Source organism: Danio rerio, chromosome 6, assembly GCF_049306965.1.
Source record: "Danio rerio strain Tuebingen ecotype United States chromosome 6, GRCz12tu, whole genome shotgun sequence".
In the NCBI taxonomy this organism is placed as follows: Eukaryota; Metazoa; Chordata; class Actinopteri; order Cypriniformes; family Danionidae; genus Danio; species Danio rerio.
This window is the reverse complement of record NC_133181.1, coordinates 38,684,835-38,701,269: the sequence shown is the minus strand read 5'-3', so window position 1 is coordinate 38,701,269 and position 16,435 is coordinate 38,684,835. Positions and strand designations below refer to the sequence as shown.

At 35.9% G+C, this 16,435-nt stretch overlaps 1 protein-coding gene across 3 annotated transcripts in view; it reads left to right on the top strand.

The window, feature by feature from the left end:
- The window catches only part of brinp3a.2 (bone morphogenetic protein/retinoic acid inducible neural-specific 3a, tandem duplicate 2), a 69,231-nt gene extending 53,078 nt beyond the window's left edge, over positions 1 to 16,153 (top strand). For 2 of the 3 annotated variants that reach the window (XM_073952398.1, XM_001341533.7), the window contains 3 exons: positions 3,131 to 3,367; positions 7,909 to 8,131; positions 12,830 to 16,153. In XM_073952398.1, the coding sequence (XP_073808499.1) occupies positions 3,286 to 3,367; positions 7,909 to 8,131; positions 12,830 to 13,946 (1,422 nt within the window). In that variant the 5' untranslated portion in view covers positions 3,131 to 3,285 and the 3' untranslated portion in view covers positions 13,947 to 16,153. 3 annotated transcript variants of the gene reach the window in all.
- The last annotated feature ends 282 nt before the right edge of the window (positions 16,154 to 16,435 follow it).

Genomic DNA, 16,435 nt, shown 5'->3' with positions numbered 1-16,435 from the left:
GTCTGGTTTCATTTTGGCTAGAATAAAAGCAGTTATTAATTTTTTGAACACAATTTTAAGGCCAAAATGATTAGCCCTTTTAAGCTACTTTTATTTCAATAGTCTACAGAACAAACCATCGTTATACAATAACTTGCCTAATTACCCTAACCTGACTAGTTCACCTTATTAACCTAGTTAAGCCTCTAAATGTCACTTTAAGCTGTTTAGAAGTGTCTTAAAATATCTAGTAAAATATTTTGTTCTGTGATCATGGCAAAGATATAATAAATCATGTATTAGCTAAATAAAATTATTAGCTATTATGTTTAGAAAAATGTAAAAAAAATATATATTTTCTTCGTTAAACAGAAATTGGGGGAAAAAATAAACAGGGGGTGTAATAATTCAGAGGGGCTAATAACTTCAACTGTATGTATAATATGTTGTATATAAGCACTACAACTGAAGTACTGAAACCTAATTTGAAAACCATTGTCCACAGAGCAGGAAAAATAGTAGTTGTACTGCAGTTGTATTGTAGAAGTGCTTAAGTTGCATTGCAGTAGCGGTATGGCAGTTATACTGTAGTAGTACTTCAGTTGTATTGCAGTAGCAGTACTGCATAATAGTAGCTGTAGTACTTTAGTATAATTGCCGTAGTTGTACTGCATTATAGTAGTAGTTTCACTTCAGTACTATTGTGTATTGCATTTGTTTGTATTGTAGTACCTCAGTTGTATTGCAGTAATACTGCAATATACTTAAATAATGCACTTTTATGTATCCAAAAACTGTCCTTTTCAGAAGTTACCTAAAACTGCAATATTCCATTAAAATCTGCAGTATTCTTAAAAAAAAAAAAAAAAACTGTATTTTTTGTAAGTGTGTACACTGTAATCATGAGTAGTTTTTTTTTCTCAGTAATTGTAATTTACTAAATTCTTTGACTTACCCTTAAGTGCATTTTTAGTACTGTATTGGTACTTTTACTCCAATATTTTCCTTTAACCTATAGTCACTACTTTTTTTTTCTTGTCTATGGGGATTGGTTTAGTACTTGGCATCCGTCATGCAATCCCTGTCCAATCAAATCGCATATAGAAAGTAAATTCCATCATACTGAACTACCTCAAGACATACAGACGTTATACCATAAAGACCATAAAGGCTTTATAAATGCAGCAACCTGTTTGGAAGCATAAAAAGTGTCCAAGAAAATGTCCAAAAACTTTTACACGCAATGACCGAGAGACTATTTAGACAGCTTATCACTGATGAGAAGATGACAAATGCTTACTGTACGAAGACTGAAATCCCCAAATGGCCTTGAACAATCAATAAATGCACTAAAGAATGTTACATTTACACACATGCACAATTTGTATCTAAACTACTTTGAGTAATAGTTACAATACATTCTTTTACTCTATTTGCAGTACGTTTTTGGGCAAGAATTGGTACATTTTTTACTACTGACTAGTGAGAAAAAAATGAATCATAGATGATGGAGCTAAATGCAGATTTTAAATATAATTAATTCAACACTAAATAGTAAGTTTGAGGTGGGTGTATTTAAAAATGTGAGTTATTTGTGTAATTGCAAAGTAACATTTTCAATTACTTCTTTATCACATGATGCTTCCTTCTTGTAATTATCCAACGCAATCTCACGGCAATTCATAACTTTTTGATTTAGTGGCTAATTTGTATGAATTTGTACAATCTAATTCGTACAATTTAGTACGATTTGCTCATCACCCAATGACGGTTGGGGTTAGGGGTGGGGTTGGGTGCCACGCCTCCTTTTAAAATCGTACATTTTCGTTTGACTAAACTCATACAAATTTAGCCACTAAACTGACAAAACATAAAATACTTACGTTTCCTCGTGAGATCAGGCTGAATTATCACAATTCTGAGCGGACAACATGTGACATTCTTCTGTGAGTAGTTTACAAGTAACTAATGTTGGAGGACATTTATATTGTTGGAATGTCATAACTAGGGCAATAACAAGACACTGTGAAGTTGGTTTTATTCCAGAATGATGAATTAGTGATTAAAGGTACATTAGCATGACTAAGATAGACAAACAAGTGTGTTCAACAATATCTCTGTTCATACTGATCCACAAAAAAAATTAAAAACTGTATTATTAATAGTTAATAATTAATCTTTTTGTTCTTTAAGCCCCATGTTTAGAAGTTAGAATTTTCCAGCCTGTTGTTTTGTACAAAAACTGCCAACATGCCATAAAAAAGGTTTCAGTTTTAAGTTAAAAATAATGTTGTAGATTGGTGTTATCGGCAGTGTTGAAAGCTGCTTAATCAGGTTTTCTGTTGGTCTAAAAAAGTTGCAATTCCCTCTTCCACAATCTGATGCCTCAAAGGAGTCTTAGATCAGAGCAGAATGTCTTAAAGTCTATAAAGTCATGGAGTTTACTACTGCTTGTTCTTCAAAATCTTTAAAAAAAGTTTTTTTTTTTCCAATACAATCTAAACATAACTAAAATCAAGACATGTACATTACTTGACATTCAAAATGAAGTCACTGAAGTCTTGTTCTATTAGACTAAATTCAATCAAATCTAATGAACCTGAATTTACAGTGTATGTATTTCTTTAAGTGAAAAATACTGAAATAAGTATTTTTGAAATCAAGGTACAGTGTAGGTTTTTTCTGTTGAAAATTTGCTTTTCAATTAATTAAAAAGTAATGAGGATTGAACTTGGTTGGTAATGAAATTCAACATCTATTCTCTTACAAATGTAAACTTTCAAATGATTCATTACACGTTCTTCACTTGGTCTTAAATGTCTTATGCCTTAAATCTACCTTTTTAGCACCTGCAGAAACTGTATTGTGCTGCTTAATATTTTGGAAGAAATTGTAATTTATGACTATTAACACTCTTGTGTATTTATAGTAAAAGCAAATTATACATTGTAATACAGAACTAATAACTTACTTTCACAATATGTTTCTTCACTTGGAACAAAAATGTATTTGAAGACATTCTTGTTATTTGATTGGCATGTACTGCATTCTCATTTGTTGAATAGAAAATGTATGCACCTGGTGGCAGTTTTTGTTATCAAACCACTTTGTTCAGGTAACACAGTATTCTCTCTTTTCTCTGTAACTGAAGGCTTGCAGGTCATTTTGCCAGATTATCTCAGAGACACATTCGTCCAAGCAGCTTTAAGTTACATTGCCTGCAATGGAGAGGGAACTTTTGTCTGCCGAGGGAATGACTGCTGGTGCAAGTGTGACCCTAAGTTTCCAGAGTGCAACTGCCCCTACATGGATATCCAGGCCATGGAGGAAAGCCTTTTGCGAATCTCTGAATCCTGGGCTCTTACCTACAAAGAGTTTGAAGATTCAGGTAGGAGACTGAATTCAGTCATGTTTCACACTTTTTTTCAGGTTCATTTGTCCTCCTGGAGAGATTTTTCAAGTATCACTACACGGTCTAGGACAAAGAAATGTTTCCTTTTTTTGGTTCACTCTTCATCCATACTTGCAAAATCTCCAAGGTCATGTCATGTCTACTTGAATAATAAAATCTGAAAATCCCAAAAATAAAATATTTAAAATCAGCAGCACAATCTGACATGAACTGTCCTATAAAGGTTGTTTATTAGGCCCCACTTTACTTTGATGGTCTGTTTGTTAAATTTAAGTTACATTGCATCTACATGCCAACTAATTTTCATTAGATTGTAAGTAGACTGTTAGAGTTATGGTTAGTGTAAGTTGACATGTACTTGCAAAGTTTCTTATAGTCAGTTAAATGTCTGTTGAAGGAGCATATCAACAGATATTAAGCAGGCAGTCTACTAATGCTCAAATGGACCATCGTAATAGTTTTACCGTTTATTATGCCTAAATTGCCTTACACTGCTTTTTTCTGTTGGAGATCGATGACTGTACTAGGTGATGATTGGCTTTTTTATTTAGAATGAGTGACATCATTTGCCATACTGTGCATTAATTATCACCCATTCATAATAAAGTGAGTGCACAATGATGAAAGCTGAAATCTATTTTATATTTGTAGTTTAGCTAATTTTTCAGTTTAATTTTGTTTGGTCAATTATTGTTTAAGATGGCTAAACATAACTTCCCTTTCTTGGAAAGTTCACACAGTGCTCAGCATATGTAAGTAGACCCCTCACAAATCTATCTTTTATATTTTAATTTTTAATAGGAAGCTATACAATATTGTATTTGTGCATATACATTAGATTAGTCAGTACTAAAGCCAAATCTGGAGCTGCCTTTCCAACTGCAACCCATCTCTGGGAAACATACACACACTCCAGACAATTTACCATACCAAATTCACCTGTACCACATGTCTTTAGACTGTGGGGGAAACCGGAGCACCCGGAGGAAACCCGCGCGAACGCAGGGAGAACATGCAAACTCCACACAGAAACCCCAACTTAGCCGAGGATCAAACCATCGGCCTTCTTGCTGTGAGGCGAACGTGCTACCCACTGCGCCGCCATATATATATATATATATATATATATATATATATATATATATATATATATATATATATATATATATATATATATATATTATTTTTATTTATTTTTTTTTTTTTTTAATAATTAAAAATACATTTTTAATTATTTAATTGTATTATCTTTCAATTTCTAAATATGTTTGGGGACGTAAAAATTATTTTAAAAAATATATCTGTTTTGTTTGAAATTTTTAACCTGGCTACAAGTAACATTGTTTAAAAATAAACTGTAAGCCCTATAAGAACATTTATAATCAATATAAACATGCATTACAGTTTGCATCACAACATAAAAATACATTAAAATATAAGTACTTAGAAGAGTAAAAGGAATTAAATATATAAGTATCCTATGAAACAAGCAATATAGTGAAACTCACTGGAAACATCTTTTATAAGCACCATTTTATTTTTTTACAAAATTACAAAAATTAATGGCCAATTATCATCTAATTTTCCTCTTGCATACAGCCTAAATCTAAACACATGTGTGCTGTTAAATGGTCATGAAACCCCCCTCTTTCAGTTCTACCTCATAATTTTTTCAAGAAATGCATCATGTTGGGCATGGAGCACCGCGAGCAGAGGGAGAAGTGGGCGTGACCGGCAGAACAGGGGAAAAACGAAGGGCTTTTGTCTGTTGGCTCACCAGCTCAAGAAAAAATAAAATAAAAAATCTGATACAAAGTGTGAGGAGACATGATTTTCTAGTTTACAGTATTAAATTGCAAAGAAATAAACAGTAAGTAATTTAATGCCATTACAAAGAAGATATGCTAATTTCATAAAATATATAATCACAATTTGTAATATCATTATAAAGATAATCATGTTTATATAAACACTATATATGAAGAGGACTTCTCTCCTCCTGAAACCCCGGGTCTGAATGCGGACAACAAGGATAGCAGTACAGCGGCTCTCTTTCCTTGTCTATCTAACCATTAGCCCTGCTGGTAATCTGGGGGATTTTAAACATGTGCGAACATGGTAGCACGGCAATGTGTCTGAATGGTAACAAACTCAACTAATAAAAGACAAAGTCTGGCATTCTTCAACATCTCCTACAAAAATGCTTGCTGCACACAAACAGGTTGGCTGTATCATGCACCTAACAGCATCAGGGCATGCAACAAACTCCATGGATCATGGAAACAAGCAGATACAAGCCTTCAATGACTAAATACTGTGTTTCGTATGCAGTCTCACAGCTTGGTGGGTCAGTGGTCTGTCCAAATTAGTCTGTCATCTGAAAGCATGTGTAGTCATAAATAATTAAGATGCAGGGTATTCTCATAGGATAAGAAAACTCAGTCTATTAATAATAATAATAATGAGAAACCAACATGTCATCAGTGGACAGGCAGATGGCGATACATCACCAATCTGATCCCGCTTCAGTAATGATTTTAAACTCGGAAGATGAAATTAGCTGACAAAATTTCTAAATTATTCAGTTTTCCCCACAATAAAAGCTAACAGGTGCTAACGTTCTCTGAACTGATGCTCAACAAACACAACTATGTCAAAATCTAAAAAAAAAAAAAAGTACTCCAGAGTTTCTTGAACCTTTAATTGTATTATTTGCAGCAAGTAGATTAAGGGTGCTTTCAAATCTGTAAATCGATATAGTTGTTCCGAAACAGGGATTACAGTTCTTACATTGTTGCAGTTCACTTTCACACGGCAAAGTTTCTAAATGGACCAAAAGAGCTAAAACAAGTCATGTATGAGTAAACTCTCCTCACATTGGTCAGAGTTTCATGATTTATTTTGCAGAATCTTGCTCAGCTGTCGGGGGGAGGGGTGGTTTGGTGGTGTTTGACAAGGTGAGTGCGACGTGTCTGAAGATCGAGGAGGGATGCAGTGGGGAGGGGTGAGAAGGGTGCACAACGTATTTTAGGACCGGGAGAGGCACGCTTCATTTTTCGGGAGTTTATCACTCATTTGCAGGCATTCGGGAGTCTCTGTGCATTTGCGGGAGTCTCCCAGAACTTCCAGGAGACTTGGGATGTCTGTTGAATGACCTCCTGCCCTACTCATAATTCTTTCTTCATACAGCCGTATGCCTATTACATATCCATAAAACACTGTAATTTAACCGGGCTCGGATCGTATCACTTTCTCACTACAATCGATCCGCTCCAGAGTTCATTTCAATCAAGCCGAGACCACCTCATTCAAGCGATCTCAAAGCAATTGTTTTGGCATTTTTCACATATGCAAAATAAACCCCGCTAACTGGGCAAACGAGACAGATTCCAAAACAAAATTCTATGTGTGAAAGTACCCTCAGACTCAAACTTTATTATGCCGTTTAGGGAAACTAAAATTGCAGCAAGGTGCCATAACACAGGCGAAATTCCATGTACACATTAACAAAATATTACCACACAACGTACATCTTTTTTTTTTTTGTGGCATCTCCCTGCCTGCTGACCTAATGACCTAATGGCCACCATTATAAAATAATTTCTAATTCTATTTGTCCTGCAAATAGGAACTCTAAAACAATGTCCTGATGGCAGCGTAAGAGTAAAATGGGTGATCCGGGGTATATAAGAAGCTCTCTTTAAAACATAATTGCAGTACATTACCAGTGGTCCAGTTTGGTTAAAAATGTCTTGATGATTAATGATCTTGTCTTGCCTGAAAAGTATTTTTCTGTTTAAATCTCAGCACATTTCAGAGGATAAACTTGTATTCAACAAGAATTTTATTTTGTCTGTCATATCTCACACTATTTTTAAGGCCAGACTGAATACGTTTGAACAACTTTTTAGTGATTCCTGACATCCATGCCCTTCAGAGCCAGTGTGAGATCAGAAAAAAAGATCCTGCTCAACATATTGCCTTACAGTACGTCGAGCAGGATTAATCACCCATAAAATGCTTTATTGCCCATCCAGCATCTTTCATCAAGCATATGAATGAGAGCACTTAGCATAATGTTTAGGTACTGTATTACAGCCCGTCGAGGTCACCCCACAGTGACCATTAATGCTTGAGCAAAATTAAACGCATGGATTTTTTTCTTCCACACTGTCATCTTTTTTTTTTCCACACCTTTCCCAAAATATCCTAGAGTTCAATTACTTTAAAACTTTATGTTACAAGAGCTATCAGTAAGTGCCAGGTATACATAGTTTCTCAGGTATTGTAAATGTGTCCTTCTTTTAGGGGCATCAAAGGTATTCAAAGTTCTGCCCCATCAGCTAAAAATGAAACGCTCTGAAGGAACTGCTCGAAAAAAAAAAGTGCAATGTTTTCTTCTTGTTGTCAAAAAGAGTGAAGAATAAAGGCGGCATGTTCAGGCGTTTGCCCATTGTTCAGTCAAGTTTACATGACAACTCTGCTATATCTGAAAGAACAAACTCTTTCTTCAACAGATGAGTTCAAAACATTTCTGATGAGGCTGCCGCAGAATTTCTTTCTCAACTCTTCCACCATCCAACATTTGTGGTCGCTGGATGGTGTGTTTCAGCGGCGTTACGAGCAGCTGGAAAGCAGCATGAAAAGTCTCTTCAGACGAGCCCAGCGAGTGGTTTACAAGCTCTTCAGCCTCAGCAAGAGGTGCCAAAAGCAGCCCCATATCAACTTGCCGCGTGAAAGGTGAGCACAACAGACTCATTATATCCTCATTGTTGTGGTGATAAATACACTGATACTTAATTCCGAGACGGAATAATGTCCCCATTTACTGTATCAAGAGAGGAAAGCTTTCCACATAGCATTTATCATCATTATTACTTGTGTTCCTGAGCCTGTATTTCAGACTCCATTGGCTGCCGAGAGGAATGTTTGTCAGTTTGCTCTAGAGTGAAAGAGAGCACTAGTGTTCTTGTCTCCGGAGAGATAACTTTGTGTTTACCTGCAATCAATAAGACTAGTGTTGATAGAGTGCTTTTCAGCTGCTTTTTGCTTCAGGACCTAGATTTTGCGTTGGATTCTTTGAAACAAAGTTGCAGTTTATTGTAGAGAAATAAATAGAAATGTGCTTAAAAGGAAACATTCTTTGAGAATTGTTTTCCCTCTTCTTTCACAAGCCCAATTATTCTGCTATTAAACTATAATAGCTTATTATCATAAGTTTGATTGAAGGTGAATAATTAATATTAATGAACACTGAAATGCATAAATACATTAAATGTATGGTGTACACAGTGAAAAAGAACCAACTTGTCAAAGAAGGTATAACAAATATATACATTTGTAAATGTAATCACATTATGCACAGGAAATTGAGAGTGTATGGTGTGTTTTGATGGATGAAGAGCATTAACTATTAGCTTTTTTATCTGAGATTTTTTGAGAACAGCGGCACGGTGGCTCAGTGGTTAGCACTGTCCCCTTACAGCAAGAAGGTCGCTGGTTCGAGTCTTGGCTGGGCCAGTTGGCATTTCTGTGTGGAGTTAGCATGTTCTCCGAGTGTTCACATGGGTTTCCTCCAGATGCTCCGGTTTCCTCCAATCAAAAGATATGCGTGTAATGGTATATTGTGTATGAGTAATGTGTATTTATATATATGTATGAGTATGTGTGTATGTATGAGTGTGTGTATGTGTGTGTCAATGAGTCTGTATGGATGTTTCCCAATACTGGGTTGCAGCTGGAAGGGTGTCCGCTGTGTAAAACATATGCTAGAGTAGCTGGAAGTTCATTACGCTGTGGCGACCTTGGAAATAGAGACTAAGCTGAAGGAAAATGAATGAATTTCTGAGAAATTTGCCTTGTTTTTCCCTCAGCCTTTTATTAATGGTCAAATCGGACCAGTAACCCATTTTTAGGTCACAACCTGAAAACCAGGGGCCTCATGTACGAAGACTTGCGTGGAAATCTTACTAAAACATTGCGTACGCAGAAAAAAATTCAGATGTATGAAACACTGCGTACGCCGAGTCTCACGCATATTCTTTTGTACATCTGAATGAACGTGAAACTGAGCGCAACATGCACGAGCACAAAACCCCTCCCTGCCTCCTCCCCCGTATGAATATGCTAATGACTATGCTAATGTAAAAACCCAACGAAAAAGCAATGGCAAAAGCAAGCAAAAAGAGAAACTTTGAACAGAATGTGAAATGGAGGTGCTGCTTTCGAAGGTAGACCGGAGAAAAGCGGTGTTATTTGCAAGTTTGTTCGGCGGAATTAACAACAAAAGAAAAAAAATAGAGTGGGAGAGTTTAGCTGATACGGTTAACACAGTTGGGTTTGAACATCGCACTGAGTGCATTTAAAAAAGAAATAGTGTGGTTTATATCTGTAAAATGTTGCGATACCCTTCGCAGTCTCAGTGGCGCACCTCATAAGAAGCATATGATCATATACTGACACGTTCGAGCATAACTCGGCTCGAATCCAGCGTCTGATGAATTCATTCTTCTTTATTTTCCCCGCTACATATCAGATTTTGCCCACTATTTATCACGAGAAAGACAAGTAGGAATCATCAATAAGTTTGTGCATCATATTTTATTTGCACATTTATTGAATGGAAATGTTTCTGATTCACGCATGCAAATTTATCTTCACATAGTGTCTTTATAGCAATGTGCGTGCAGTAGATAGCTCAGATTACATTGGGAAAACAGGCGACCGCTGCAAATTGTGCTTTAATGTTTAGCTGGTCAACTGTATGGTATGGAAATCTTACATACCTACTATATGAACCCGTCTCATACAGACGCCATTGCAAGGATCAGACACTTTGTAGAGAAGAATTTAACACAACTGCCTCTAGGAGTCGCCAATGGAAATAAAACAGACACGCACAAAAAATGTGCGTACGCCTGCCAGAAACCTGCCGTGAACCTGCGCAAATTCCCACGTTCAGTTCATTGTTAGTAAATCCAAACGTGAGCGATTCTGAGCGTGAAACCTGGCGTACGCAAAGTTTTTGTGCGTACGCAGCGTTGATACATGAGGCCCCAGATGTTCTTTAAATAAAACATGGTGCACAGAGATGCTACAGTATGTGACATTTTTTTGCCATGTTTATAATAATAATAATAATAATAATATTAATAATAATAATAATTTAGTTTAGATATGATGTTGGCATACAGTTTATATGTAATCAATATTGGCATCTGCATTAAAGTGTCTTCCTTCTTTTAAAAAGCTGACTTAATTATTTTAATGAATTATTTTATTTTTAAGCCTAATTGCTGTGCTGTTGTAATTATGCCTAATTAGATGCTAATTAATTTTTTAAAATGCTTACTAATTAAATGATCACAGATCTAGATCACATCTAACACCAAAATGCAGCAATTCGTTATAAACAAATGATTTACACATTGCATATTCCAATTAATAGAAAATCATAATGCATAACGCACAGTGGAAATTGATGCTGCATTAAACTATCAAACTTTTTTAAACACATTAAAAATCCATATTATTCAGAGAAATTAGCATATTGTTTTTCCTGGCCTTACAAAACATACCAGCAACCCTGATTTAGGTCATAACCAACTTTGAGGACAGCGGTTTAAATCTGTCTTCATAAGGCTTAGACTTGCAACTTCCTTCGGCATCAGAATCCTACAGGTTTACAAAAAAATAAAAATAAGTAATAAATAAATAATATAAAGAGTTCAGATGAAAAATCCTCTAAATCTATCAGACCTCTTTTTTTTTGTAAATTAGCATTTTCTATCAGGCTAATATAATTAGGTTCAGAAGTTTCTTTTTATAAATATTGAAAAGGTTATTAGGTGGTAAATAAAATAACTTTAAAATCACTTTAGACAATAATTTGTTTTTAACAAGGTAGATTTTATTTTGCGTTAAAAACAGCTAAATCCCCTTGTTCTTTTTTTGCAAAAATCTCTAAATAAACCTACAGTATTGGGACAAGACATGGTAATTAGCTGAAAAATCATTAACGATGCAATTAGAAATAATTTTACAAACATAAATCCCATTACACAAACCACCAAAAATTAAAAATACATAAATCTGTCAAGTAAGTGGTGGTTTATTCTGCAGTGATAGCCCCTGATAAACCAGGGACTAAAAGTAAATGAATTTATGAAATCTGTCGAATAGCTGTATAAATCAATAACATTAGAATTGAAGCTTTCATTCATTCATTCTTACCATACTCAAGGTCAAGGTCTGTTTTTCGTCTATTCTTTATCCTCATAGCATCTGAAATGGAATTGCTGTTTAATGTAGCTATAGTATATCAGACTCATCAAAGTCTATCTTTTAAAATGCAAATCTGAAATGGAATAAAACAGTCTTCTCATAAAAGCTGGCTTATCAGCACGCCATTAAATTGAAAACATATGATTTGATTCGCACCTTCTGATTGGTTCTCGAAAAATATTTTGCTGTGAAAGGTGTTTAGAGGCTTTTGCCAACAAACTGTTATTTCTGAATGTGCTGACGCTGGATGATTTGGAGCAAAAATATTTGTTGAACATGTACAACGTGCCTAAAGTATTTGCTCAATGTCATTAGCTCATTTATGGCAGAAGTGGCGTTTAGCGGTTTTTGCATCTGAACTCTTCAGGTGTTAGAGAAAGATGTCCAATATCTGTTTTCAAACAAAAAAAGGAAAATGAAGAAAACTGCAGTTTTTCCGTTTTTCATTTGCTCACAAGAAACAAAAAAAAAAAAAGAAGAGATTTTGGTTCGATTTTCTTTTCTTTTTTTTTTTAGGGTAGGAAAATTCATTATACACTTGTTGGTGGTGCTGAAACACCAACTTTCCTTTGATTGGTCAAGCAAATCTAAGCTCGTGATGTAGCCTTCAAAATAAGAGCCCTCTGTGGACCAGCACCCAGGCTTTTAATTTTTATTATTATTAATATATATATATATATATATATATATATATATATATATATACACAAACTAAGTTTACATTCTCTGTCCTCTGAAAGTTGGCGTTTCAGCACCACCTACATGTGTACAATGAATTTTAAAAAGTCATTTATCTATTTTCTTACACTAAATAAAAAAACGAAAATCTCGTTTCTTCGTTTCTTGTGAGCAAATGAAAATGGAAAAACGTCCGTTTTCTTTATTTTGCTTTTTTTGTGTGAAAATGGATATGGATTGGACAGAAGATAACCTGATTCTTTTCCATACTTTGAACATTTATAGAAATTAACAATACATGTATTTATCATTATATTTTTGACAATGTTGTTATTTTTTTCTTTTTTAAGGGGCAGATATATGCCTGTGCTAGTTTTAATCTTGCCATCTGCCACCGTACATAACAATGTAATCTCAGCCGTCGTTGATTAAGCAGACTAACAGACTGATATTCATCTTATCTATCCTCAAATACAGGCCACAGTCGTATTGGCTGAACTACTTCCAGTCTTTGCTATACTGCTCTGAAAACAACCAGCTGGGATCCTTCTCGGAAGAACTTCACACCTGCATTTGTGCATACGACCACAGCACCTGCCAGGTTCCCACACCATGCTCCGTTGGCGAAGGTGCCGCCTGTGCTGTGTGTGCCAGCGACAACCACACTCGCTGCGGCAGCTGCAACATCGGCTACATGCTAAGTCAAGGAGCCTGTCGACCAATGGTGGCAGATTCCACCGAGAACTACCTGGGCTTTGAAACTGATCTTCAAGACCTGGAGCTTCGCTATCTCCTCCAAAGAGCTGATCGGCGCTTGGAGGTCCACGCTATCTTTATAAGCAATGACATGCGCTTGAATAGCTGGTTCGATCCTTCATGGAGGAAGAGGATGTTGCTTACGCTAAAGAGTAATAAATACAAATCCAACCTAGTCCATATGCTTTTAGGCATCTCTCTTCAAATCTGCCTTACAAAAAACAGCACTCTGGAACCCGCTCTCACCCTCTTTATCAATCCCTTCGGAGGCAGCCACTCTGAAAGCTGGCTAATTCCTGTAAATGAGAACGGTTTTCCAGATTGGAAGTCGACTAAGCTGGATCTTCCACTGGAGTGCTTTAACTGGACTTTGACTTTTGGGAACAAGTGGAAGACTTTCTTTGAAACCATCCATATTTATTTGAGAAGCCGCATTAAAACTTCTGGAGCCGGGGGTAATGAGAGCATTTACCTGGAGCCTTTGGAAATGGCTGACCCTACTAGAAACCTGGGGTATATGAAGATTAACAGCATTCAAGTGTTCGGCTACAGTATGCATTTTGACCCGGAAGCGATCCGGGACTTGATCCTGCAGCTGGACTATCCATACACGCAGGGCTCGCAGGACTCGGCCTTGCTCCAGCTGCTGGAGATCCGAGACCGGGTCAACCGTCTCTCTCCGCCAGGTCAACAACCTCTGGATCTGTTTGCCTGCTTATTACGCCACCGTCTCAAACTGACAGCTAATGAGGTGGTGCGCATTCATGCCTCTCTCCAATCTTTTAATGCCCGTCTGCCCAACTCTCTGGATTATGAGACCACTAAACTCTGCAGCTAACAGCTAAAGCATCATAACAGACAGCAATAGAAGAATTGTAAAAACGGAGTCAAGCCTCCAAAGACTTTCGGTGAGAGAGACACTGTTTTTGTGACTAATAGAAGAAGTTGCTCAAAAGAACAGAATGATTTTTATTGTATAGTACACTGAGATCAAAGATGAGCTTTGGAAAATATATTGAGTGTATGTTTGTAATTTTTATATATGTTTTTTTTTTCTTTCACGCTTCAGTGACAGTGCACTTTCCTTGGAAAGAATACAGTGATGTCAGTCGATTTTGTAGATAAATTGTTATTAAAACATAATGGTCGTAATTGAGTAACAGTTGCATTATTTATCAGCAGATTTTTTATGGCTACGTGACAGCTTAGTTTATTGGAAAATCAAATACGTTTTATAATTGCAACTGAGTGCACTTAATGATATGAACGTGATATACGACTTCGATAAAATAAGAATGAAACTGAATTATTAACATGGATATATTATGTGCTTGTTAGGTTCAAGTTCATTCCTTTTATCCAGATTTTATTGTAAGAGTGTATTTTTTTACTCATAATCAGAATGTGCTACATTACATTAGTGCACTGGCATATTATGACTTTCCCATATTTCTATATTGATTTTGCAAGTCTGCTACTGTATAGTGATGACTATTCTGAATCATAAGTTTGCCTTTATATTATTTTTGTTCCCCTTAAGAAGTTGAGGGGGTGACTAAAGGGAATGGAGAGAGATTTAAATGCTCTGTCTTTTTATTTATTGATTTTTTATTATTATTAATGCCATTTTTAAAGCCATGGAGATTTCATCTGGGAAAATAACAACTCAGGCTCATTCTGAAAATGTACCACCATATTCATTTCTGGAGAGTGCCAAATATGTCCTAGGAAGTACATTTTTTTGCCGTTTGTTTTCACAAATCCACCAGAGGCCACCGTGTACCCTTTTTTTAATCGGATGTTAAATTTTTCTCGCAAGAACCATTCGGGCTTGCTGTTCTACCCTAAATCCACAAGAGGTCGCTGTCGACTGACTGACCAATCAACTGACCCACCCTCCTCCTTCCCTAAACCCAACCAATAGTGTTTTCAAAAGTATCAACTGATCTACCCACCCACTTCCCTAAACCCAACGACAGTTTTAAAAAGCAAATCAGAAAAAAAGAAAAGCCCTCATCTGATTTTTAAAACATTTTCATTTTTTACCACATTCTCACCCTTATATTTACTTCATTTATATATATTTTTTGGTTTCTGTTTTTGTCTTACCTGCTTTCTGAAACTTTTCTTCAACGAACTTGAACCCCATGGACGTGGTCAACTCATCTCTACTTCTCAAGTCTGCCGACATACATGGTGAGCTACTGGACAAACTGGTAGCAGTGGAAAAGCTGTCCATACGGAGGTAAGCAGTCAGCTGGTAATCGCAAAAAGGAACAGCGTCATACCGCCACATAGCGTTCGTTTTAAAATCGAAAAGCAGCCATACATACTTCTGGCTACAAAACTTGCAATCTCCAGAAATGTTTATAGGGGTATATTTTCAGAATGAGCCTGTGTTGGAAAATAAAGAGTTATGTGAATATATTACTGCAAACCTAATGGAGCCGCACATATGCAATGTTTTGGGCTGTTTTGTATTGACGTTCAGGATTTCTCTAAACTTTTGTTTACTTTTTACCGCATTTGGAATTCAGGGTTTGTATTTACGAGCATGTTTCATCGTTTTATTTTTCCATATTTTTTTGATTCATTTAGTCTTTTAAACCACACTTTGTTTCATCAGAAATGTTCTGAACCATAAAATATATCTGATTATAAAAGAGCCTTTATTGGAATGTAACAGTGATGCCAAAATGGGGCAACGATTGTGGAATCCAGTGTGCCTTTGTGAATACATAGTCTACAGTTTTGTTTGACATGTTTTGTGCATCTCAGTATGTAATTTTATTTATTTTTGTGTAAATATTATTTTAAAGCTGTTTAAGCTTGTCAGAAAGTGAATTTAATTGTTTTTATGCAGTTAATTTATTTCTCACTTATCTTTGCATTGCAGTGCATTCATTTACACAGCATGGATGCTAAATACTTAGAATCAACACACAGTGACAGATCCTTTAATGCCACCAAAGTGTCAATCGCCTCTTCATAATCTGTGTTTGCACCTTATACCTAGAATTAGCACAATAAATAAAATGAGCCTTACTTAATTCACCTACATCCTCTTTTAAAATGCACATACTGTTTTGCAAAACAAACACACAGAAGTTAAACTGAAGGAAGAAAGCGTTTCATGTGAGGAAACTTGTAAAATGGAGGTAAATGGATGATGGGCTGATACTTATCCAGAGCAGATTCTCGTTTTTCTCATTCAAGGGATGTTACACATCTGTAGAAAATCCACCAGCGATTTATCCAGACCGTAGAATGCAAAGGTCAGAAGCAAACTGCTATCTGAAGTGAAATTACATATAATATGATATCAGA